Here is a 25,686-nt window from a genome sequence, read left to right as displayed (position 1 = left end):
TTTATTTTTTCACTAATCCACAATATTTTTTAAATGTTTCTAATATATTAGAAATAAAAAAAATATATAAACAACGATAACAATAAAGTATAACATAAAAAAATATATAAAAAATATAATACAACTATATTACCTAATAGATTATTGAGCTCGTACATCATCGTAAATTATGGCGGATCTAATTTTGTAGGTAAATAACAATAACGTTGAAAAAATACAGTTGTCGTGATGAATAGTGTTAGTAAACTCAATATATTTTGTTTATTTGGTTTATATTATTAGAATTCTAGTCCTGATAGATTTTATAAAATGTTTTTAGCCCGAGTAAATTCTAAATCATAACTTCGCCCTTGCTCATGAAGAACGATTAACTCCCCGATTGATTTCACCGACTTTCCAGAATGAAGGTCAGAATAATATTATGAATAATATGAATCAGATGACTACGATCATTAAAGTTTCGACGATTTCTCTCAAACTAGATAGTTCACTAGAAAATAATTGAGATGTTAACCAAAATATATATATATATATATATATATATATATATATATATATATATATATATATATATATATATATATTATCAGCTGCATTAATTCAAACTTAAATACTTAAAAACTCGAATATCACTTCGTTTTCAATTTTTACTAGTCACTCTCATAGCCACAATTAGAGTGTAATTATGATAAATAAACAAATAGTTATATTATTTCAGATTCATGACTACAAATTCATGTGTTAAACCATTTATAATCAAAAAATAATTTAGTGATAAAAAACATATATGAGAATATGGGGAGAAATTAAATGTATTGTTAATGATGAGGGGGGAGAGAGTAAAAGAATAGAAAGAAGAGGGGGTTGGGTGATATTTAGTGTATTGAATGGGGGAGGTGGTGGTGGGTCACATGGGAATTAGGACAGCTAGCAACAGCTGTTCGGTACACTACAATAGGATTGTTGCTTTTTGGTACACCATTTCCTCCTCCTCCTCTAATCATTTTTTTGGAATATCAATTATTTATTTTATTTATTTATAAATTTAAACTAATTTACATAATTAAATTATTTAATAAACAGTTTTTTTTAAACATAAATTTTTTATTTTATAAAATGATATTAATATATAATAAAAAAAAATATGTCATATAATATGTACCATTCATCATGTTATTATTACGAATAAGAACATCTAATATTTGAAGCTCACCCAAATAGATAGAATTAGTATAAGTTTTATCTACTTTTTATAATTAAAAAATAAATAATAAATTAAATTTAAAAAAATATAAAATTAAGAGGTTATGTCACATCTCTAACATAAAAAAAATATTTTTTCATTTTTATTATTTTTATGTTTTATAATTTTTATTTTACTTTCTTTTTTAATGTCATAAATTATTATAGATACTATTATTATCATTTTTCAATAATAATGGTCTATTTTAAAAATTATATATACATATTTATTTAATTTTTTATTTGATAAATTGAATAATATGAATATTACAATAATTATGATAAATGTGAGATTTAGGGTTTAAAATAAAAGAAAAAGAGTTACGTTTGATACCTAAATTAGAGAAACATGATATCTTAAAATTGGCCAATGCTACTAATTAATTATATATTTTCTTGTTTTTAAGTTGAACATTGAAATATAAAAATATTACATAATAAATTTTTTAATTAAAACAAACAGGATTTGTTTTGTTTCAATGAACAAGTTTAATTAATAACAATTTAATTATTAGGACTGAAAAAGAAACATTTATTTCTTACAAGTTAAGCAAAAATATTTTCTCAAAGTATTTGGTGTGATAATCACAACTTCTTAGACATTTCCAATTACAAACATAAATTAAGCCGGATCAATCAATATTCTCATAATTGTATCATAAAAATAATAGCTCAAGTTGTCAATTTTACATCTTTATTGGGTTCAAAGTTTATAATATATATAAAAATTAATTAGAATGTGGAAAATAAATAAATAAATGATAGAAAAAGTCAGCAACCACGTGCAAATGTGCCCCCTCCCTGTTTGAGAACCAATCTTATTATACAAAACATGTTACATTAAATTAAAAATCCTATCCTCAAAAACATTTCATGCTACATCCTCTATAACACATTAGCCCTAATAATGATTTTTTTTTTTCCATTTTTTACATATACACAAATTTATTTATTATTCATTATTATCGCCTAAACGGGTTAAAAACTTTCGATCCCCAAAAGAAGATTAACACATGAATGATGATGAGACAATAAAGAGATCTTGCCAATTAATGTTACGAAAGAGTTGGTTGGATGAAAAGAGTTGGTTGAATGAATCGTGATTGAACAAACAAATCGACGGGTAAGAATGCATGTAATGTATGATTGGATATGATTTACGAGGAGCATTGGAATAAAACCCAAAGAAAAGGGGGGAGGAAGTAGCATGTTAGAAGTTGGAATAATGTCTTCCTCTCCCATGTGAGGTGCTCTATAAGAAATAATAATCCCCCACTCACTATCCATTGTTTTTGCTTTGTCCCTACATCACAATCACATGGGCATGGAGTTTCATGTCTCTTTCTTTTTTTTCTTTTCTTTTTAAATTAATCATTAACCATCTTTGTCAATTGCTTTAAAGGAAAGTGTGTAATCATAAGCTTTTCATAATTATTAAAAAATAAAATCAAAGAGACCAAATTTGAATACTTATGATAACAACCCACATTAATCATTTTCGAAAAGACCATTATGTTAGAAGGCAAGATTATAGGGTAAATACAAACTAACTAATAAAAAATAAATAATAATATTCGAATTCGACATTTAAAAATATAAACCGTATTCGAATTCTAGTTTGTATTTTCATCTTTTCAATAGAAAATGAGATATAATATAATATATAATGGGTAATATAATAAAAAATATATAAATATTAAATAAAAGTTTATGTGCCGCTCGTGAACAATCGAACAAAATATTTTAAATTCTAGTTCGAATCAAAATATTATCAAACATATTCGAATTTGACTCGAATTCGATATTTTCAAAGAAATGTATATAGAACCGGCTAAAAAAGTTCACAAGCCTCTTCAGTTCGTTTTCATCCTCGGGAAAGAATACATTAATAATTGGGGTTCGTCTTCATGCTTAAATGAAACATTTTTCTACATTGGGATCATTATATATACTTTTACGATAAAATACTCAACAAAAGATAAAATTGTTTCTAAAAATTTATACAATTTCTCGCATTGGAATTCGTGAAAAAGGTTGGTCGGTAACTTCTCCTTCATGTTGATCATATAAATAAAATAGAGGAAAATTAAGGGATTAGCAAGTACAATTAATGATGATTAATGATTAATCTATTTGACAAAAGATAAGTAAAATTATATATTATTAAACAATTAAAACCAAACGCCTAATATCATTATAAGTCATCACCTGTGTTGGTTTGTCCACAATTAGAATTAGTTACTTGTTGGAGAAAGTAAGAATATTGTCTCATTTATTGGGGGAAAAATATTGTCTATCATTCATTGACGTCAATAATACATTTATTACTAAATTTATATCCAATTCATTTAACTAAATTATGACATTGTTTTGTTTATTTATCAATTGTTTAATGAATTTCCCTTTTTCTTCTGCCATTAAATTTTGAGATGTCTAAAATTTGATTTTGTAATTATTTTTCAGAACTAATATTGAGGTCATAATTTGTATATTATACCATACTTCAAGTGCTCAAAAGAGATTTTTTTTGAATTTTTTTAAAATTTTTAAATTTTATTTTAAAAACAGCTTAATATTATTTTATTAAAAATTCCCAAAAAAATAAAAAAGAATGTGTTTCAAGAATCAAAATTAGACAAGTCCTAACTTGAATAAAAACATCAAATGTATTATAGACAAACACAAACAAACCAATTCTACCAATTTTTTTAAATCTAAAATTTAGATGTGATGATTTCGAAAGAAATATTTAACGAGGAATTATGAAAAAGTCTATATAAGTGCATCGTCATAAAAATCTCATATTTGAAAAAAAAAAAAAAAATCGGTTATTGAGTTTTTAATTAGTTAAATTATTATAATATATTTTTATATTTAAATTTTATATAAAAAAAATATTTTTATATTTTAATTGATAAATTAAATAATTAAATGATTAAAAATAAATAAAATATGATACAATATATCTCTTTTATATTATTATTATTTTGTTTTATGCATATCAGCCAATCTAAGGAGGTTCTGGGCCCGGCCATGCCAACTATTATGTTTAAGCCCAAAATTCAGCCATTTTCTTCAGCGGCCCATTTGTTTTCTTTAGCGCAATTTCTTTCCCTCTCTCTTTCTTTTTATTTTAATTTTTCCAGATACAAAAACGAGAGAGAATGGATTATTTGATTTTTCTGATTATTATTATCGAAGAAGAGCTGTAACAGGGCGATGATTTCCAGATTATCTATCTTAAGAGAAGTTACATAACTTTATCTACAGATTGGATTAGTATTCATGTGGATTGATCAGGTAATTGTTTTTATCTAATCTTAATACATTCAATGCTATTGATACTGAACAAATTGTATTGTTATACCTGATCTGATCTCGTAGTTCAGATAGCATGTAATTTGGTATTCATTTGTTCTAGGTCTAATAATGCACCATAGGATTCATAGATAAGTTCAAATTTATGATGTGAAGACTGCTTCTAGTTATAGTTTCTATTATACATTATATAAGTACAGAATATCTTAACTTAGTTAAGTTTATTATTAGATTGACTGGCTGCAGAAAAAAAAAAGGATATTATGAATTTGGAGATGGAATTGGATGATGGAGGTAGTGAAGAATCTAAAGTTTGGTTAGATATAAGCCTAAACAGGACATGTATGCTAAATAAGTAAAACTTAGGCAGCCTTCGTATAGGCTGGGGGGTGAAAATGTCCGAGCTGAACCCCGTAAATTGACTGCAGTACCTTCTGTGCATGCTCGTGCTTAGACACAATTGAGAAGAAGCGAGCAGTGTGCTGAATGTTCTTCTAAAAGCAACATTAGGCAACAAGTCATTACTAAAGAATCACATCAAGGATGGGGTATGTAATTGCTTAACCTAATTGATTAGTGTGCTTTGGAAATAAATGTCTAAACGCAAACTTTTTTAAGTAGAGAGATATTAAAATTGGATGCCAATTCCATCTGAAGTCTTTATTTGGGACTTGGGAGGACACAGTTTGTTAATACATGAGCTCAGAAACGTTATGAACATTGTTTGAATTGATTTTTGTGTACTCTTATTCAGGTTGCAAGAATTTCTCACGCAGGCACATAATTGAAATGAAATGTGGCCAACAAAGGTACAATATGGAGACAAAGTTTTTTATTGAGCAGTTTCGACTTGCTTTTCAACAAAAGACATTCCATCTTTTATAGTTTTTTACAAGTCATTTTCGTGTCGAACTGAATGCATTTTCTTGACATGATTTGGATTCCAACAAATGCTACATTTGTTTTTCCTTCTGGGCAGGATAGAGGTATGTGGTTCAATCAGAATTCATTAATTTATGTGTTAGAGAAAGGAATCTTGATGATGCATATCAGGCTGCATTGAGGTATTGACCTTAGTTTCTTTCTGATATTGTCTATCCCCTCCAATGTAAAAGAAGTTGAAGGAGACACGCTGTTTGATGATTTATATTTTTTCTGAATTAACTGAATATTGGTTCATAGGATTCTAGTTTGGTAAAGAGAAAATTGATTAGTTTTACATAGATAGTTTTTGCTATAGAAAGTACCATAAATCATTTTCTATATATGATCAATCAATCTAAACATGTAAACTTGTTTGTAACAAGTAATTGTCCTGATTCTGTTTTAGCAAAATCGTAACTTGCTTTGAAGAAACCTTGAAGAAGTATTCAACATGCTCTCATTTTCATTACCTAAGCTCATCAGCATGAATGTATCATAATAATGATATACATAGGCCTAGATTTCTTGTTCCTTAATTTTTATTATTAATGGATATACATTTTAGAAATTTCATGTAGCTCTTCATTGAGATGCTACATATGCAGAAACTAGTTTGCTACTTGTTTCCTGAAACTTTCTGTCAAGTTAAGAACTAAAATATAATTATATTTTTTTGCAGCATTTTTTTGTGGTTTTTTTTTTTCCGAATTTTGGAAGTTAGCACAACCCCGCAGTAATGACCCACTTCAAATTAGAGCGTTCTTCTTAGTAAAGGTAAGATTTTCTTCATCATTTGGTTTTGCTTAAATTAATGGAATTTACAAATGATAATCAAAATAAGAGAGAATGAATACATATAGATATGATTATGTTAATTTGTTCAAAAACTTATTCCTACTTAAGATACACGCTTCTTCTAGATTATGCTTGAAATCCCAAAGAGTCCTAAGTGTAGAAACTCTTCTAAGCACTTCAATCTTAAACTCCTTAATTCTTAAATAATCTCTACTTATATCATCATTTTCATGATCACCCACAAATTTGCATTCCAATATATTAAACTCCTTGACACATTTAAGCCTACCATCCAAAACAATATAAACACCATTCACTTCCAAACAAGACCTCGACAAATCCAATCTCTCCAACCTTGGAAACCCATCTACAATACACGAAGCCTCTTTCTCCATCACTCTAGCACCATTAATACATATCTCCCTTATCTTGTGACAGTGATCCGCTAACTGGTTCAAAACCTGGTAACCGCAAAGCGGGTTTGTCCCAACCCGAAAAGTCTTCAAATTTTCCCAATGAATAAGAGAAGTGAATACTGGACTGGCATCATCGTAATCTTCATATGAAGATTGGGTTAGTGATGAAATGTTTGGTGTTTTCTCAGCTATTTGAAGAGTAGCGAAATAACCAAGATGGTATTTGCAAGGGAAGTAAATGGAACGCCATTGGATATTGTATCTGTTTAAAGCTAGTTTAAGAAGATGGGTGAATCTGAGACGTTGACAATGGTCGTCTAGACGATCGATTGGACGGAGATCGAGGGTGGAATTGGGGAAGATGGTGTGGAGAGATGCAGATAACCATGATCGACAAACTAGAGGTGGTCCGAAAAGCTGATCATGGAGACTTAAATGTGATATGATCTTTGATAGTATGTATGGATCCATGGATTGCCATGGCGGAAGTTTTTGATTCTTCTTCTTTTTCATTTTCATTTTGGAGAATGGGTGCCTAACTTGGTAGTATTTATATAATTATCTTGTTTCATGGTATGGTCAACTTAGATTAGTTAATTAATTAATTAATTAATTAATTAGAGCTTAAAGAAAGAGAAAAGAAAACTCATGGGGTGAGTTAAATTTGGTTGTATTAGCGTGTCAATCACGACAAAAAACAATTAAAAAAAACACATAAATAGTTGTAGTCGACGACCACGACTTTGTCAAATTAAAAATGGTTTCCTTTTCATTTCTAGGCAATTACTATATTTTTTCTTATAATTTAATGCATAAATTGAATATAAAAATAAGAAATGATACTGATCCACGTAAGAAAGTCCCAAGGAATGATTATTAAGAAATCACATATTATTACCCTACATTTTTACATTGTTGGCAAATAATGAATGAAAAAAAAATCATAAATTAATGTTTTATTTTTTAATTAATATGGCAGTAAATAATTACCTGGCAAAATTTGAGCCTCATATTAATAAATTCAAATACCATATAAAAAATTTCAGGGAAAGATGGAGTTTTCATGAAATCTGAGCCTTGATGAGTATCTTTAGACAGAATATATTTTTTTTTAATAAAAGGATGGATCTTGAAGCTGGCAGCAGGTTACCTTTTGGCACAAGTCTTTATAAATATGATATAAAAATACAAATTAATGTAAATATGAAATATATATTAATAAAGTAGTTAGGAAGGGGATTAGCTAGACCCTCATCCAATTCCAAAAACAAAGGTAAATAAATAATATTTAGTGTAAATAGAGTCATTAGAATCCTAATATTGTAGCAACCTTAATAATAATTATATAATAATAATAATAATAATAATGTTTTGAATAGTATTTGCGGTTGGGGGCAGCTAAGAGAGCTGATATTGCATACTTGGTTTAACCACTTTTCATATGCCAACAGTACCAAAGAAGGAAGAGAATATTATTTTATTTTTTATTTGTAATTAATATTAGGACTAGACCGCCTTATCTCTTTCAAATAATTTCAACCCCAATCTATCTATCTATGAATTAATTTTAAATAACATAATGTCTAATTAATAAATAAAAAATATAGATATAGAAGAAGACAAACTAATATTACACCACTTGTGTGTAGTTTAGATATTTCACTATCAATTAGACGAGAGTGACGGACAACTTTATTCTATCCGGTTCTTTTGTCACAAACTCAAATTTCGGGTATGAAATTTTGTTAATGTAATGTAATATTTAGCTTTACGAAATCTGTTGTATCGATAATATTTTTATTCGAAAAACATGAAATACGAAGGATAAATATGTTAACAACCTTTCAATTTGTGAAAATACGTGTTTTTTATAGGATTAATGTAATCTTATTTATTTATAAAGATTTTTTTTAGAAATATAATATTCAAAAATGGATCATAGTTTGAACATATATTTTTATAAATTTATTTTTTTTTTTTTCAAATTCTCCTTCAAATATTAGTTTATAAAATAACGAGCTTAAACGAAGTTTTTTTTTTTAAAAAAATTTATTGTTTGATTAAAAGTAGAAAAAAATTAATTTTTATTTGTTTTTGATTAAATTATTTTTTATCTCTCTATATTTTTATTTAATAATTAATTTATATTAAAAAAATAATAAATAATTTTAATATTTTAAGAAATAAAAAAATTAATTAAATTGATAATGTAATGTTTAAGTTTTGAGATAAAAACTGATAAAGCCTATTATGTTTTCATATATAAAAAAAAAAAAAAATAATGTTAAAGAGTATATATGCTCAACCTCGAATAATTGAAGGACAAATTTATTTATATTTGATATTTCATTTATTATTTTTCTCGTGTTTTTTAGTTTTTTTTTAGTTTTTTTTTGGTTCTCATGTTTTTTTTTTTGAAGTTCTGAACCGAAACCCCAATTTTTAGAAGAGAAGAAAAACCGAAACCCCAACGCCTTGTTCTCTCTTTCGATTTGAATTTGACATTGATTGATAGTTGAGAAGAAAGTTTGAGCTGCTAAATTGCCAATTTGAAGAAGAACGATGGGAAGACCACCCAGTAATGGAGGTCCATCCTTCCGTTTTAACGCTGCCGAGGTATCTTCCATTTCTTGTTTAGCTGTTTCTTATTCTCTTAATCATATGTTTTTATATGTGAATTTGAATCACAAGAGAATAGTCTCATTAGATTATGATTTGAAATGCAAATAGTTATACTTCTTTGGAGGCACAAAAAGGTGGATGATTTAATAAAACCACTGTTTATCTCTTTTAGGTTGCAGAAATGGAAGCTATTCTACATGAACATAAAAATCAGATGCCAACTCGTGAAGCACTTACAGATATTGCAGAGAAGTTTAGGTACACTAGTCTTTTATTTAATCTAATGGAAATGGCCACTGTTTTATCTTGTGTTGACAACCTTATTGTTCTCTATCCCTTCTATAGTACTACAGCTGAAAGGTCAGGGAAGTTTGTGGTTCAAATGAAACAGGTAATTCACTTTTCTTTTGTTTGATCTCCTTATCACACTTTTCTATCGGTTGAGTGGTTTATGTAGGTGTGGAATTGGTTCCAAAATCGGAGATATGCTATAAGGGCCAAGGGTGTCAGAGTTCCTGGATTGCTAAATGCAGCACCTATGCCTAGGCAAGATCCAACCGTAGTGAGAAGTATTCCCCAACCTCCTCCAACGGTGGTTCCCCCTTCTACAGGTTGGAGAGGTCTACTTGTAGTTTTATGTTACTCACCTCTAATATCAATGCTTAGTGCCCATTAAAGACAACTTTCTATTGAAGCATGTCTAGATAGATCAAAATTGTTCAAAGCATTTCTTGTTTTATTGATAGATCCATTTAATAAATAACGTGTAAGCCTAAAATATATACCCGTCTCATCATTTCATGTGAAACTTTTTGAATATATTTCACCAGCATGTTCCATATAATTAGAGAAGACGCGTCATTTGTTGCTGTATTTGTGTTCTAAGGTCCTCAGGCCTTAATTTTCGAAGTAGGAGATACTGCTGTATTGTTTTCCATCTTCCATTTCCTGCTCTCTTGCAATTGTGATTGATACTATGTCTTTGCTCAGTTCCAACAGTGTTAAAGAGTGTGTCGGATAGTTCTCACATGGAGTTCGAAGCCAAGTCTGCTCGAGATGGTGCTTGGTCAGTATTTCTATTGGTCAGGCTTACCTCTAGCGCATCTGCTTATTATTGCCCCATTGTTCCAATTTTTGTTGTTTGTTTCATTATTCTTCTTAAAATTAATAACCTTTGTCCTGCTGGTTTATCAGGTATGATGTTGCAATGTTTATATCTCATAGATCAGTTGAGACAGGTGATCCAGTAAGTGAATTTTGAGCAGATACTTTTGTATTCAGTATAATCCTATATGAAAATGGTGTTGAATTTGGCATGGTTTGTGCCTACGGTTTCTGTTACTCTCCAATCTTGAAACTTGAAATCCGTAGATTCTGTTTACTTGGTTATTTCCACCCATATATATTAGAATCATTTCTGATTAGGCAATTTTTTCCTTCTTCTTGGGGGACTCATCTATTTAAATGACAATCAGTGTAGAAATTGTACATCACTTCAATGCCTGTTGTCAGGCTTCTCAATTTTGTGTGTATATCATGCATTCTTTCAACTTTATGTTTTATTTTGTGCAATAAGCATTACTAAGATCTTCAATATCCTGCCTATCTATTTTCACTCTGATGGATTGCATTATAATGGTGATTGCAGGACGTTCTTATTAGATTTTCCGGTTTTGGCGTTGAGGAGGACGAGTGGGTTAATGTTCGTAAGCATGTGAGACAGCGGTCTCTTCCATGTGAATCATCAGAATGTGTTTCAGTTCTTCCAGGAGATCTTATACTTTGTTTCCAGGTATAGATTTCTAATAGTCCTAGCAATACAGTTGATCAGTTGTTGCTGGTAAGTCGCACACAATTTTATTAGATCATCGTCATTCTCTTTGTATGGCATTGTATGGTTCTCAGGAAGGCAAAGAACAAGCTCTTTACTATGATGCCCATGTTCTCGACTCACAAAGGCGGAGACATGATGTTAGAGGTTGCCGCTGTAGGTTTCTTGTTCGCTATGATCATGATCTTTCTGAGGTATTACATAAATCAATGCTTGTTAAATGTGAGTTTGGACATTTTTTTGGAGTTGCTAAATTCGTGTTACTTATGTTCTATCATTAGGAGTCTTTTCACAAAGTGCTTTATTTTATTTTGATTGCTAAGTAGCACCAATACTCTAAATTTTTTTTTGGAGTATCTGATACGGCAAAACGGGTATCGGATACGACAAAATTAGACGATTCTGGATACGTTTTTGTGGATTTAAAAAAAATAGAAGTTTTAAAATAGAAGTTTTAAAATAGAACTGAAATTATTAAAATTTGCATTTGAATTCAGGGCCGCTGTATAGACTCACTTCAGATTTGCTCAAATCTTTAATTCATTCTGTCATCTAATACCAAAGTGGATTTATCCAATTTACTTCAGGAAATTGTGCCACTTAGAAAAGTTTGTCGACGACCTGAAACGGATTACAGGCTGCAGCAACTACATGGTAGAAACGATCTGGGACCTGGGCAGCAACTGAAGTCCAGTACTTCTAATGCAGGTAACCATGAGAAACTCCATGTTCCTACTGAAGTTCTTCATAAGCATCCGGTCCAAGCAGTTGCAGTTATGCCCTCCCTGTCCCCTCAAGGTACAGTAATTGAGAGCATCACAGTTAGCCCAGCAGACGGTAATATGGGAATTTCAATTGTAACATCATCGTCTAATGCCACTGCCATGGCAAGTGATAATCAAGTAATTGTACCACCACCTGCTAATGCCACTGCCATCGCAAGTGATATTCAAGTAACTGTTCCACCACCCGCTAATGCAGATAATGCCACTGTCGTGGCAAGTGATATTCAAGTAACTGTTCCACAACCGGCTAATGCTGCTGCTGTGGCTAATGATAGTGAAGTAACTGTACCACCACCGGATATTGCAGTCGCTGCTTTGGCAAGTGATATTCAAGTAGTTCTAGAAGCGGATAATGCTGACATCTCTGTTATGGAAAATGATAATGAAGTAAATGTCCTAGAAACGGATAATGCTGCTAACTTCGCTGCTATGGAAATTGATAATGAAGTAACTGTACTACCTCCAGATAATGCTGCTAATGGCACTGCTGTTATGGAAAGTGATAATGAAGTAAATGTCCTAGAAGTGGATAATGCTGCTAACTTCGCTGTTATGGAAAGTGATAATGTAACTGTACTACCTCCAGATAATGCCGCTAATGACACTGCTGTTATGGATAATGAAGTAAATGTTGTACTAGCAGAGGATAATGCTGGTAAGGTTGCTGTTATTGAAAGTGATAATTATGAAGTAAATGTTGTACTAGCAGAGGATAATGCTGGTAATGTTGCTGTTATGGAAAGTGATAATGAAGTAAATGCTGTACTAGCAGCGGATAATGCTGGTGATGTCTCGGTTATGGAAAATGATAATGAAGTAAATGTTGTACTAGCAGCGGATAATGCTGGTAACGTCGCTGTTATGGAAAGTGATAATGATGTAACTGTATTACCACCGGATAATGCTTCTCATGGCACTGCTGTTATGGAAAGTGATAATGAAGTAAATGTACTACCACCGGATAATGCTGCTAATGGAACTGATGTTATGGAAAGTGATAATGGAGTAAATGTTGAATTAGCAGCGGATAATTCTGGTAACGTTGCTGTTATGGAAAGTGATAATGAAGTAAATGTTGAATTAGCAGCGCATAATTCTGGTAACGTCGCTGTTATGGAAAGTGATAATGAAGTAACTGTACTACCATCGGATAATGCTACTAAAGTCGCTGTTATGGAAAGTGATAATGAAGTAACTGGACTAGCAGAGGGTAATGCTGGTAACATCGTTGTTATGGAAAGTGATAATGAAGTAACTGTAGGACCACCTGCTAATGATACTTCCAATGGCACTTCTGTGGCAGTACCACCATCAGCATCGGCTAGTGAATCTGCTGTGGGAAGTGATAATGAAGTAAAAATACCATCACCGCCGGCTACTGCAACTGTTGAAATAATTGCTGGTCCGAAAAATGGCACACCAACAGATGTTGAAGTGCTAAATGATGATGCTGCTGCTACTAGTGGTGGTCCATTCATTGTTCAATCAGTTAACGATATTTTTGATGTACCTATTGGTACTCCACTCATTGTCCAACCAGCAGCTAATGATGTACCAAATGCTGACGCCATTGGTGTAGCAAGCGTTGCTCCTGCAGAACCAGCTAATGATGATGTTCCTGAGACGAGTATTGCTGCTGGTATTGTGGAAAATTTCTCTACAGACAATGCAGATGGAGTAACAACCCCTGGTGCTCAGGCGGAGAATAATATCTCGCCTGAAATTTCGACTGTTGTGTTGGTGGAGACAAGTGTTGTTGTAGACATGAATGAAACCCCAGGTAATTGAATGAAGTAACTAGTTGTGTATGTATGCATGCATGCTTAATTATTATTTTTGGTCGACAGGCTAGACTTTTCTAACATGTTGACTACCAAACTGAAAAATATATATATTTGATGGCTAAACTTGCTTTACTATATGCTCTCTCAATTTGATATTGGTGGTGCCTAAACTGAATTTGAATCATTTACTTTCTGGGGAATCTTCCAAGGCAAAAAGATTCTTTTATATGAAATAATATTGTTTGTACCTAAATAATACAAATTTATTAAAAATCATTGTTTACTGTAAGATGCAGTAATTGATAATAGACAATTTTATATGTCTATTATGGAGTTACAATCTATCTGGCCACGTTCATCACAATCACAACATTAGCTTGTTTGGTGGTGTGGTGGGTTGTAACTCAATTAAATATAATTGCCAGAATTCACAAGGGTTTGTTTGGTTGTTAGACTTCCCTTTCAATTGATTTTCCTTAGTCCTTCCTTACATTAACATAATTATTGTCAACACTTCATTTTCAACCTTCCATAAGAACAGTAAGCTCCTAATCTTCCTCAACTCTTCCAAATCAAAATCCTCGTCCTTGTCTCTCTATCTCTCTTCACCTTCATTCCAATGCAAGCTGGTGGCAAGAGGCGCAACCGCGCCTTGGAGAATCACGAGCCTTCTTCGCCCAAAGTCACCTGCATCGGCCAAGTGAGGGTGAAGAAGACGATGAAACATGGAAGCAAATTGAAGACATTGTCACCCCGGAATGGAGAAGATGGGAATCGGCAGACTTCTTGTGTGGCTGTGTTTGAGAGGTGGTGGTTTGTGAGAATTGAAGGAGGAGGAGGAAAGGGGAAGAGGGAAATAGAAAGAGATAATAAGAAGCCTGAGATGATAATGGAGGAATCGAGAGTCAGCATTTGTATACCTCCCAAGAATGCTTTATTGATGATGAGATATAGATCTGATCCTGTGAAAATGGCAGCTCTTTCTAATCGCCTTTTACAGACCCCTGTTCATGTTCCAAAAACAGATGATGATGAAGAAGAAAACACCATTCACGAGGATGGAGGAGCTTCAGTTCATGAAGAAGCTCAAGCTAATGCCCATTTAGAGAAATTATTAGATTCAAATTTAGATGCAGCAGATGATGAACCTTCTTCTTCACCCTTGCCTGATTGTTTGCTGTTAATGATTTGCGAGCCAAAATTGTCAATGGAAGTCTCCAAGGAAACATGGGTATGCAGCACAGACTTCGACCGGCGGTTGCCTGAGAGGCGTCGTCTGGCAGAGAAACCCGACATGGGACCGGAGCAGAAGAAAAGAGTCAGCAATATTCCACAAGCACCGGCACCACCTCTGCCAAATGGGTCTGTTATACAACCCTCGAGGTCATCCTGTTCGTTGCCGGCGGCAGCAGCGATGATGATAGAGCAGAAACTGGCATACGAGCCATTTGCTCTAACCAGGTGTAAGTCAGTGCCAATGAGGACACTTTTCTCTTAATTTTAGTTTTTTTATTTAGTTCTGAACTTTATATTAATGAAGTGGTTTCCATTTAAAATAGTGGGAATAAATTAAGCCCATTTTATTTATTTAATCGAATTAAGAAGGCATACACTAATTAACAGCATTACAACATAATATAATAAACCTAATGTTCTCTGCTGACAATATTCAACTTATTTAATAAACATCACTTCTAACCTATGCTGCTATGCAAATGGTCTTTCTGTATGTTTTAATTAATTATATAGTTATATATATAGTTAAAAAGACAGCAATTTTCAACGTCCGTTAGCGTTAGCGGCTACAGATCTTGCCCAGAACTTGATCTGGGCTTTCATGTCTTCTGCTGAAGATGCCTTATCAGGCCACTTTGGTACCTGAGACTGAGTTTCAGATGAAGAAGAAGAGGTCTGACCATGTTCAAATTCATGCCTCCTTAAAGCCAGCACTTGTGTTTCTAAATTGCTCATGCTTTTCCTTAGATTTCCTGTCTGTTTTTTCTCAACTTGATTTCCTGTCTGCTTCACTTCAATGTTTTTCCTTTCTGGGTTGTTGTTGACGCCTGGACCCGCCCTCGGAGCGCTGTAACTCTTCTTCATCGCCTGCAAAAACGTATATAGTTTAGTCGAATTTAAAACTAATGTCTGGTATTTGAAAAAGTTGCTACCTTTTTCCGAGGATTTCTGGGATGGTTATTCAAGAAAACATCAGAAGACGTGAGTGAAGCTTGTCTGATCAAAGTGCTAAGAGCAAATTCGTTCTCCGGATCTTCTGATTCTCTTCGTACATGACAAGATGGTGTCCTTACCAGAGAGTTGTCGTTGCTTGTTTCTTGATTTTCTATCTTCTCATCCTCCATTGTCTCTTCTTCTTCTTCTCCTCTCTTACATGGATGTGGGATGGTGTGTTTGTTTGTCATATACTCATATATGTATAAACTATAAAGTAGTTAACAATAAAGTATAATCCTTAGCAAGAGTCTCATGTGAAAAAGGCAACCTTTTTCATTTTGGTTCTACTTACTTACCTTCACAACTCTAGTCACGTTCTGTGACACTGACTAATCATAAAATAGAAACCCATTTCAAAAAAGGCAATTTAAAGCAAGTGATTTTTCATCATATATATAGATAGATAGATAGATATCCATGTCAAGACATTACCATTAAAGAGCTAAACATCCATCCCAATCTTCATTTATTCTAATAAGCAAACCCTAATTATCATACCAGAATTAGTGCAGTCATTCTTCTTCTTCTTCTTCTACAACATCCACCAACTCAAACTCTATGAGAGATAGATTGTTATCTTCCTTAATTGAAAATGTTGCAGGTTCAGTAACTTGTTCAATTCGTCCCCATTTATCAACAGCAAGCCTCATGGATCCCTTGAACATATCAATTCTTGCATTTCGAAGTATCACTGTCGCACCAGCCTTCATCAACTCAACTGAAACAAGTGATGAAACCCCCCTTCTTAATTTCAATACTTATTGTTGTTCTTAAGATAGGAAATAAAGGAATTCATACATACTCTGATCATTACGAGCAGTAAAGAGAATCGTTCCGGTTTCGTCACCGACGAGACACTCGGAAATACGTGTCTGCCGGAGATGCTGAGAGACGGATCGGCCTTTCTGTAACACGTTGTTGGAAGTGGTAATCTTCACTATGAGAGTATGGCCGTTAGTACAAGGCTTGAGATCGTCAACCTTGACGAAAACCGGTTTCCTCAGTCCTAGTTTCCCGTCGCTCCGTAAGCCATTTGACGCCATTGCTCCGTCGAAAGAAGTGTAGCAGAAACCCTAGCTGAATCTTGGAGAAGAATTCAGTAGTTTGATATATAGTATGAAATTGAGAAAAAAGTTATCATCTTTAGCTTCTTTTAAGTAACTCAATTTAATTTAATATCATTTCACTTTGAATTAATTCATATACTATATTTTTTATTTAATCATTATTAAATTTTTGATAAAAAAAAATTAACAGTTCAAAATTTTCATCAATTATTATTTTTAAATAACCCATAAAACAATTAATTAGGTGATTAATATTTTAAATAAAACTGTTTTCACTTAAATTCTTTAATTTTTTACTTTAATTGACTTAATAACGAAAATTTGACTAAATGACTTTAAAAAAGTCAATTAATTAATGTGCGGGTGACCGGCGCATAAATTTAGTTGTGTAAATGATCCTTTTAAAATATTTTGACGAAATTACTCTGTCGCGTAATGCGAATGGCAGGATCTTCTCGCAAAAGAAAAGCATGTGAAAAGTTCAAAATGATCGTGCCCTTCGCGTTACGTGACGACGCCGACAAGAGTAATTTCACAGACTTTCCCTTCACGTGACGATCCTGTCTTTCATGTTACACGGGACGGAATAATTTCGTCAGAATATTTTAAAATGGTCATTTGTACAACTCAGCGCATTTAAGATGCTTTATAGGTCATTTCGCAAATTTCCAAGGCTTTTTCGCATTGAGTCATTATTATAAATGAGTTTATTTAAAAATAATAATTATTAGTGATTTTGAAGAAATATTGATTTTTATTATTATTAAAAAGACAAATTTTAATATATAATGATAAAATATATATAATTTTAAATTTTGAGTTAGGTAATATAAAAAGAGATTAAAAAGATGTTTTTTTTTTAATTTGAGTTATTTAAATAATCCAAACTAACTTAGACAAGATCTAAGGGAAGAAAACATCACTTGCATAAGTTAAATGGTGGAAACAAGATTTTTAGCAAGGAAAATATTATTGAAGTAACATTTTCATTTTCTTGAGAATTTTGTGTGGCGATGAAATTATTATTAATTATTCAATGAAACATCAAACATTCTTAAACATGAAACAAGTGAAGTCTTAAGCTTAAGGATAAGCAATTGGAATCCTTTGAGTTTCAGGGCCAGCAACCATATCCTCCCAAAGAAGATCACAAAGAGCCATAGTTAATTCCCCCACTTCTCCTGTCATAATAAACAACAATTATCATTATAAGGGCTTGTTCCAAATTGTCTTTTTTTACATCATATGATTGATAATGAAAATACTTACCATCTCCAATTGGTTTATCATCCCATTCTACTATTGGCAACAAAGGAAGAGTACTCCCAACAAACATCATTTCAGCACAACCTTTCCCTTCTTCCACTGTAATATCCCCAGTTCTAACACTTTTCAGACGACCATCCTTCACAAACTCCGGCGCCAATTCAAGTAGCCTCTTAGCAGTGCATCCACGCAGAATATTATCAAACGAAGGCAATACGAGTTCCTTATCATGCGTTATAAACGCCACGTTCACATTCGGGCCTTCTGCGATAAACCCGTTATTGTCTATCCAGATTGATGCAAACGCCCCCTTATCTTGGGCTTCCATTACAGACAGGACGTTTGGGAGATAGTTAACGTTTTTCATGGTGGCAAATTGAGGGGGTTTCATGGGGACGGTGGATGTTATGACTTTAACTCCTTTTTTCTGTTGTGGGAAATCGTCTGTTATGACGACTGCGTAGAAGGCTGAAGATGGGCATCCTGCTGGTGAAAGTAAGAAATCGCCTGGACCTGAAGTTAACCAGTATCGAAGTGTTCCTTTTTTGCACTGGGATGTGGCTGTGAGCTGGATGAGGATGTTTCTAAGAGTTGAACGAGGGAAAGGAGATGAAATTCTTGAAGATGATGCTGATCGGAGGAAACGGTCTAGATGAACATCCAGTTCATACAGATATCTGCCCCCCAAGAAAGAAGTAATATATATATCAGTGAATCATAATGGATGTTTGTTTGTTAGAATGAGAAAAAGAATCTAATTACCCATCAATTATAATAGCTGTATCAAAAACACCATGGCCTCTGTGAACCATGTGATCATCTAATGGAATAACCATTAGAGACGGATCAAGAACAATCCCTCCAAAAACACTTGAATACATTGCAGGGTAAGGTTGTTGCTTCCCATTGTTGATCCATTTCTGATGCAGACTCTCAACAAGCTGCTTAATTAATTGATTGATTGATTATCATCCAGTTTATGAAGCAAGAGACACAATACAATTAGTTAGAAATCATTGACGCATTTTATCAAACACTTGGCATGCAATCTTAGAAATCATTAATGGGCATCGCTACAGTCAATGGAAATGCAAAAATCAAGAACAAGAAGAAAGGGTTGATAGGGTTGTAACCTCTGAGGATGATTGGAACACATGAATTTTAGAGTTTCCGGCATCTTCCACCACCTCTGTTACGACAATAAAAACATCAAATTTGAATAATTCGCGGGTTTCTGAGTAAAATTGAGGATGACTTACTCTTACCCTTATGAGCATCCATCGGAGACAAGAAGAGAAAGGTAGATTAGATGAAGAAATGGCGTCCCTTTTTATTATTAAGTTGATGCAGGGTCATTCACACAGAAAAATAGCAGAAATGGTGCAAGAATTTGTTTATGGGATTTGATTTCGGCTTCTAGTGTTTGGATTTGGAAGGAGATGATGATTCTAAAAGAAAAGAACAGAAGAAATGCCATATTTTGCTTGAGTAAAGCAAAGCAAATGATGGCAGATAAGACAAAAAGCAAACGGCTACTAAACCCCCATTATTTTATAATAATGTTCACGGGCCTATCTGGTCTGGCCCAATTTTATATATTTAATAGAGAGACTGTTTGTTTCTACAAGCTAAAGTGTTTTATATAAAAGAAATTTAATTTATAATAACAAATATATATTATATTCAAATAACTAATACTAAACAAATTTGAATTTCTTCTTTGTTTTAAAATATTGTTACTAATTAAAAAATTGTTTTTTAGAAAATCAAAACGAATCATATTTATTAAAAATATTATATCAATAAATAATTTGTTTTCATTCAATTCTCATTTATAAATAAGTTAAATATAATTTAATTAAATATTTTATACAAAATCAAAGTAGATACACTCTCACTTTTTATTTTGACAAATTTTAAACACTCAATTTTTAAATAATCTCAATTAGGTTGGTATTTTTATAGTTAATTTTGTTTGATAATCACATTGAAGGTAATTATGTGATTGAATATTCAAAAAATTATTAAACTAATTCAACATTTGATTAATCCAATTTATTATATTTGAAGTCTTGATAGAGTATAGGCAACCAATAGTTTGGATTTAAATTTATTTATAAACTCAACCAAATCCATTAATATAGGTTATTCGGCCCTAATTTAAACTATAAAACGTTAAATAATTTACAAAAATATATATCTAAATTTAGATAGGAATAAGGGCTAGAGATTATTGCAAGAAATTAATTGTTGATTAATTAGTACTCATCACGATCACTTAATTAGTTGGTTTCATGACAATTAAGAATGTCAAGACTATGGAACTTAGATGAGTAGAATTTGGATAATATCCTCTTTTTCTTGGTAGATGAGTTTAGAGAGAGCTTAAATATGGAAATGTGAATCAAGAGAAAAGTATATGATTATTGAGCAATTGTATTTTAAGTGAGTGCGATGAAAAGTGCATTATGCATATGACAAAAAAATCTTTATGAAGTTTGAATCTCTACATTTTCGAAAACCATTAATTGAATATGTTCAAACAATATTCTAAACTTATTGATTAGATAGAACTAAATGGAAAGCAAGATAGACTAAAATTTGGATCATTTAATATTATTATCAAATAACTCACCATTTTATTATATATTTATATACATATATATTAATCAATTATATAATTCAAATCATCAGTATTTAAACAAATATATTATTTATTGTGTATTTATAATGTCTTCTCACCCCTAATTAAACCCAAACTAATAAGATTATTAGAGAATAATATCAAATAAGCCATAAAGGAACAAGTCATTTGTATTCTTTTGGTTATATTAAACTTCTGCTTGAATTGTTAATGATTGTTTTAGTCCTATCTCATATATATTATAATATAAAAGATGCAGGTAGGTCTACAATGATTTGTTTGTATTATTTTTGAAATATTTATTTTTTAAATCTATATAATATGATATAAACAAGTCGTTTAATTAAATCTAACAACATTAAAATAATATAATAAATAGCCATATCTAAATATTCACAAAATGTACTAAAACACAACATCAATCAACTATTTACAAATAAATTTATTACATCAATCACTGTTTATTTATATATATTAAATTATTTAAATAACAGTTATATTACTAAAAATAAATATTAATATAATAAATTGAAATGATTAAGTTTATGAAATATGGCATGCCCCATTCCAATTCAAACTGAATAATATGAATCAAAGTAACCCTAATCGATCAAACATTATTTTGTAGACTGTTGGAAGGAAAAGGATCAATGATATAATATGTATGGCCGAGTCCTAAATGATCATCTCTCCCGGCATTAATGAATTAATTAGATGTTTCGGTGGTTGTTGTCGTTTTCCTGTTCTTCTTCATTAAATATTGCGAGGGTTATAAAGGAAGGAAGAAGGAAAAAGAGAGAGTTTAATTATAAGGAAGACGATATGATCATTAAATGCATATAGGTGATGGGTAGGCTATATTATATATTGTATGTAAGGTAGGTAGGTAGGTAGGCGTAGGGTTAGGGTTAGCTAGCAGACCTAGGTTTTAGGGGTACGGTTGTTGCTATCTCAAAATCCGAGCATGAGGTGTCTAAATCTGAGTGTCAATTCTTCTTTCTCTCTATATATACGGATTTGTGATTGACGGTGATGGATGTGCTGGCCCGATTGGATGGATGGATGGATGGGATTGATTGATGAACAGATGCATGCAATTTTATGAGTTTGAAATACATGCCCACAACCAACCAGCTAGCTGGGACTCGTTTGATCAATTCAAATAATCTCTCAAATTATTATAATAATTAAACACAAATTAAGATACTTCATTCTTCAGTAGTATATATTCTTCATTATATTCTTTCCATGTACTCTGTAATAGAAAAAACAAAAGATAAATAGTACGAAACAAAATGATGGAAAGGACAAATCATAATTGTAAATAAAATTAACATGAAAAAAGAAAGCAGAAAGATGATGACAGAGAGAAAGAAGACTTATGTGCGTGCATGGGAGAGTAACAACAAAACACCAAACAGATCGATGTATATTGGAAAACAATTTTGTTTAATGAAAATATATATTATTAGGGTTTTAATTAAAAAAATAGTTAAAAGTTAATGCAATATAATGTAATATTAATAGTCGTTTAAACCTAATAACACCAAACACTCAAAACACAACCAGATTAATTACGAGTTCAAAAATTCTTAATTAGATCTATAATCACCGAGAGTGTCTCCACCGATCTTTTTAAAACAGATAAATAATAAAATAACAGTTTCAAACAAGTTCTAAGAAGTATAATAATAAAAAATAATAATAATTGTGATGTATTTAATTTGTACTGTGCTGACATATGAGATATGCATCTGCTTTATTGATCCATGGTGAAAAAAATATCTCTCTCTCTTCATTCCCTCTTCTACAATCCATCCACACAACATATGCACAGATTTACATCAAACATGAAAACCACTTCCTGTTTCGTATCATTTTCTTAAATTCAATTTACTTGATCATAACATGAACCCTAGCTAGCTTTAATTTGTATCATAAACTAATGAAAAATACATAAAAATTTCAGCTTAATTATTTATTTTCTTCCATTAAAGCAAAATGTGACATGTAATTATTTATATATATTAAAAAAAAATAAAGAAGAGAAAAGGGTTTTCTTCTCCACTGACGAAGGAATACCCTAGTTCTGTACATTTCCCTCACACACGCACGCATAAGAGAGCCCCACACTCTCTCTCTCTCTCTCTAGCTACTATTATAATGCACATGATAAGAGACAGAACTAGACTTCAGAGTTTCATCAGAAATTATAAATTAATTTAAATAAATTCAGAAATTTCAGATAAATTATTTTAATTTTATTTCTTTCTCTGCCACTCGATTCATCAAATCCTTGTTCTGATCATAATTCATATCATCACTTCTATCACCACTCATCCGCTCTCCTCTTCATATATTCATCATATATACTTTCTATTCATAAACTACTACTGCTGATATCCCTGTCTCAATGGAAATGATGATGATGATGAATTACCATAAACCCACTACTCAACTTGACGGATCACATAATAATCTGCCCCCTGGCTTCAGGTTCCATCCAACCGACGAAGAACTCATCACCTATTACCTTCTCAAGAAAGTATTCGACTCTAATTTCACTGGAAGAGCAATTGCTGAAGTTGATCTTAACAAATGCGAGCCATGGGAGCTTCCAGGTACTAAATTTTCACTACTTTCTATATAACTTATACTTATAATAACTTCTGATCAATATAAATATACAGAAAAGTCGAAGATGGGGGAGAAAGAGTGGTACTTTTTTAGTTTGAGGGATAGGAAGTATCCAACTGGGCTGAGGACGAACAGGGCCACCGAGGCTGGCTACTGGAAGGCAACCGGAAAAGATAGGGAGATTTTTAGCTCAAAAACTTCTTCTTTGCTCGGTATGAAGAAAACCCTAGTTTTCTACAAGGGACGTGCCCCTAGAGGACTCAAGACCAACTGGGTTATGCATGAGTATCGTCTTGAAGGCAAGTTCGCATATCATTATCTCTCTAGGCCCTCCAAGGTACTATTATTGTCTCTCTCTCTCACTCACTTTCATTTTAGGGTTTTTAGGGTTTCACCTGCTGCTAACTATGGTTCTTAATTATTAGCTAGGGTTCTTAGAAAACACTCTCACAAGTCACGGGATTCTGATCATGAAACGTTAATACATACATACGTTAGTTTGGTATCCGACATAATTAGGGTTAACATTGTATTCATCATGCATATATCTAGAAGATTCTTTCTGCTCTGAAAATCATTGAATAAGAGGTGGACAGAGAGGGAAATCTTCGGCTGATTTCATTTTCAGCACATCCTTCGATGTCGATTATGTTAAAGATCTGAATATATATTTTCTTTTAAACACTGATCATGTGATTCATGTTAAATATCATATATAGGATGAGTGGGTTATATCACGGGTGTTCCAGAAAAGCGGCGGCGGCGGCGGAGCAGTACCCACGTCCGTCATTGGCGGTGGAAGCAAGAAAAGTTTGAACCGTTTGATGATAAATCCATGCCCTAATTTCATCTCATCTGATATAAACTCTCCGTCGTCTGCGGCGTCTGTTTCTCTCCCCGGCCTTCTAGACTTCTGTGCAACGGCCTCGTCTGAATCATTTGACGGTGGTTCCTCCACCAACGAAGCTTCAAAGGAGCACGTGCCCTGTTTCTCCACCATGTCTGGTAGTAACTTCAACCCTATTAATGCTCCATTTAATTACTTCCCTCCGCCGCCGCCGCCGCCATCAAGGATGAATATCAGAAATGTAAGTACCGCCGCCGCCGCCTCCATGCCAATGATGGATAATTTGCATATGCCTTTTTACTTTTCAAATAACGGCGGTGGCGGCGGCGATATTGGCGGATATGCTCCGGTGGGGAGGTATGAAATGAATGAAGGAGGCGGCGGCGACAAGTTTGATTACATGTGGAGTATCTAGCTATCTAGGTATAGATCTAGGAAGTAATGATTATGAGTTTTTAGGGTAATGTTGTTATTAATGTAATGTATTTGATTTGATACGCTGTTTTATGGGTTTATTATATGCTACATTAACCCCTACCCGGTAGAGTACGTACCAGAGATCATGATTATCTGTTTTTAGTCTGGGATGTTTTTTTTTAATTAATGCTATTCTCTCTTTTTAAATTATGGTTTGTTTCTAAGGTGGATTAAATTATTATGTAAATAACCATGCTCTTGTTTAAGTTTTTTGCGATGAAAATACTTGCAAAGTTGAATTGTTTGTGTTTATCAATTGTAGCCCTCATCTCATAAAAGTTATTAACATGCCTCAAAAATAGCTCAGTGAATTCCAAATAGCATGCTTATAATAAATATAAAAAAATGGGCTAAATTTTGTAAATATTTTGTGTCATAATGTTTTCTGTCAATTTTTATATAAAGTTTTTGTCATTGAGTTTTATTTGAGGACAAATTATCTGGTCTTTCACAGGGAAGGGACAATTACGTTAAAAAAATTTTTAATTACGTTAAAAGTTTTTTTTTATTACGTTATTGTTCTTTCTTATGAGAAGGAGCACGGAAAATTGGGATGGGAAGATCCCAATTGATTTTATTATATTATTTTGTAATGAGTATGAAAATTGAGGTTATTTTATTCGGCCTTAATTCGCAGTAAATTGTTAAATTAGTTCATTGAATATTTTGTAAGACAGTATTTAGTAGTGCTATCATATTGCCTTAGAATATAAGAGAAATAATTATTATTATTTAATCTCTGTAAAAATAAAAATAATGAAAGTTTCTACTCGATCGGTTAAAGTTACTTTCATAATTG

The 25,686-nt window shown here is 32.2% G+C and overlaps 4 protein-coding genes across 11 annotated transcripts; 2 read left to right on the top strand and 2 right to left on the bottom strand.

Annotated features, from left to right (window-relative positions):
- The first annotated feature begins 9,114 nt into the window (after positions 1-9,114).
- LOC124940241 (mesocentin-like) lies at positions 9,115-13,870 on the top strand. Of its 5 annotated transcripts, XM_047480737.1 has the most exons (10): positions 9,115-9,311; positions 9,490-9,575; positions 9,663-9,708; positions 9,775-9,928; positions 10,308-10,383; positions 10,512-10,563; positions 10,966-11,109; positions 11,223-11,342; positions 11,736-13,137; positions 13,198-13,870. In XM_047480737.1, the coding sequence occupies exons 1-10, from the start codon at positions 9,258-9,260 to the stop codon at positions 13,719-13,721; spliced, it is 2,658 nt and encodes an 885-aa protein (XP_047336693.1). In that variant the 5' UTR covers positions 9,115-9,257; the 3' UTR covers positions 13,722-13,870. The 5 variants fall into 5 exon arrangements, with proteins under 5 accessions (XP_047336693.1, XP_047336692.1, XP_047336691.1 ...); XM_047480736.1 differs by having other exon boundaries at positions 10,317-10,383; positions 11,736-13,870; XM_047480735.1 differs by having other exon boundaries at positions 9,116-9,311; positions 11,736-13,870.
- Positions 13,871-15,273: 1,403 nt separating this feature from the next.
- Positions 15,274-17,079, bottom strand: LOC124937437 (uncharacterized protein At4g28440-like). Of its 3 annotated transcripts, XM_047477702.1 has the most exons (4): positions 16,752-17,079; positions 16,448-16,667; positions 15,886-16,101; positions 15,274-15,820 (listed from the first exon to the last, which is right to left on the bottom strand). In XM_047477702.1, the coding sequence occupies exons 1-2, from the start codon at positions 16,990-16,992 to the stop codon at positions 16,462-16,464; spliced, it is 447 nt and encodes a 148-aa protein (XP_047333658.1). In that variant the 5' UTR covers positions 16,993-17,079; the 3' UTR covers positions 15,274-15,820; positions 15,886-16,101; positions 16,448-16,461. The 3 variants fall into 3 exon arrangements, with proteins under 3 accessions (XP_047333658.1, XP_047333657.1, XP_047333656.1); XM_047477701.1 differs by having other exon boundaries at positions 15,886-16,667; positions 16,752-17,078; XM_047477700.1 differs by lacking the exon at positions 16,752-17,079 and having other exon boundaries at positions 15,886-16,456.
- A 917-nt stretch (positions 17,080-17,996) lies between these two features.
- Positions 17,997-19,737, bottom strand: LOC124938692 (D-amino-acid transaminase, chloroplastic-like). 2 transcript variants are annotated; one of them, XM_047479182.1, is made up of 5 exons: positions 19,542-19,737; positions 19,416-19,471; positions 19,045-19,223; positions 18,286-18,959; positions 17,997-18,197 (listed from the first exon to the last, which is right to left on the bottom strand). In XM_047479182.1, the coding sequence occupies exons 1-5, from the start codon at positions 19,561-19,563 to the stop codon at positions 18,100-18,102; spliced, it is 1,029 nt and encodes a 342-aa protein (XP_047335138.1). In that variant the 5' UTR covers positions 19,564-19,737; the 3' UTR covers positions 17,997-18,099. The 2 variants fall into 2 exon arrangements, with proteins under 2 accessions (XP_047335138.1, XP_047335139.1); XM_047479183.1 differs by having other exon boundaries at positions 19,548-19,737.
- Positions 19,738-23,345: 3,608 nt separating this feature from the next.
- On the top strand, positions 23,346-24,825 carry LOC124939692 (protein CUP-SHAPED COTYLEDON 2-like). Its single transcript, XM_047480141.1, has 3 exons — positions 23,346-23,547; positions 23,617-23,900; positions 24,283-24,825. The coding sequence occupies exons 1-3, from the start codon at positions 23,346-23,348 to the stop codon at positions 24,823-24,825; spliced, it is 1,029 nt and encodes a 342-aa protein (XP_047336097.1).
- Positions 24,826-25,686: the final 861 nt, after the last annotated feature.

Source organism: Impatiens glandulifera, chromosome 5, assembly GCF_907164915.1.
Source record: "Impatiens glandulifera chromosome 5, dImpGla2.1, whole genome shotgun sequence".
Lineage (NCBI taxonomy): Eukaryota > Viridiplantae > Streptophyta > Magnoliopsida > Ericales > Balsaminaceae > Impatiens > Impatiens glandulifera.
This window is presented reverse-complemented; position numbering and strand designations above follow the sequence as displayed.

Coding starts and splice junctions, on each gene's coding strand:
- LOC124940241 (XM_047480735.1), top strand. CDS start 9,258: ATGGGAAGACCACCCAGTAATGGAGGTCCATCCTTCCGTTTTAACGCT. Junction 10,564..10,965: donor CAGTTGAGACAGGTGATCCA/GTAAGTGAATTT, acceptor TGGTGATTGCAG/GACGTTCTTATTAGATTTTC. Junction 11,343..11,735: donor ATGATCATGATCTTTCTGAG/GTATTACATAAA, acceptor AATTTACTTCAG/GAAATTGTGCCACTTAGAAA.
- LOC124939692 (XM_047480141.1), top strand. CDS start 23,346: ATGATGATGATGATGAATTACCATAAACCCACTACTCAACTTGACGGA. Junction 23,548..23,616: donor CGAGCCATGGGAGCTTCCAG/GTACTAAATTTT, acceptor ATAAATATACAG/AAAAGTCGAAGATGGGGGAG. Junction 23,901..24,282: donor ATCTCTCTAGGCCCTCCAAG/GTACTATTATTG, acceptor TATCATATATAG/GATGAGTGGGTTATATCACG.
- LOC124938692 (XM_047479182.1), bottom strand. CDS start 19,563: ATGGATGCTCATAAGGGTAAGA. Junction 19,224..19,415: donor TGTTCCAATCATCCTCAGAG/GTTACAACCCTA, acceptor TTAATTAAGCAG/CTTGTTGAGAGTCTGCATCA. Junction 18,960..19,044: donor ACAGCTATTATAATTGATGG/GTAATTAGATTC, acceptor CTTGGGGGGCAG/ATATCTGTATGAACTGGATG.
- LOC124937437 (XM_047477700.1), bottom strand. CDS start 16,137: ATGACAAACAAACACACCATCCCACATCCATGTAAGAGAGGAGAAGAA. Junction 15,821..15,885: donor CCAGAAATCCTCGGAAAAAG/GTAGCAACTTTT, acceptor ACGTTTTTGCAG/GCGATGAAGAAGAGTTACAG.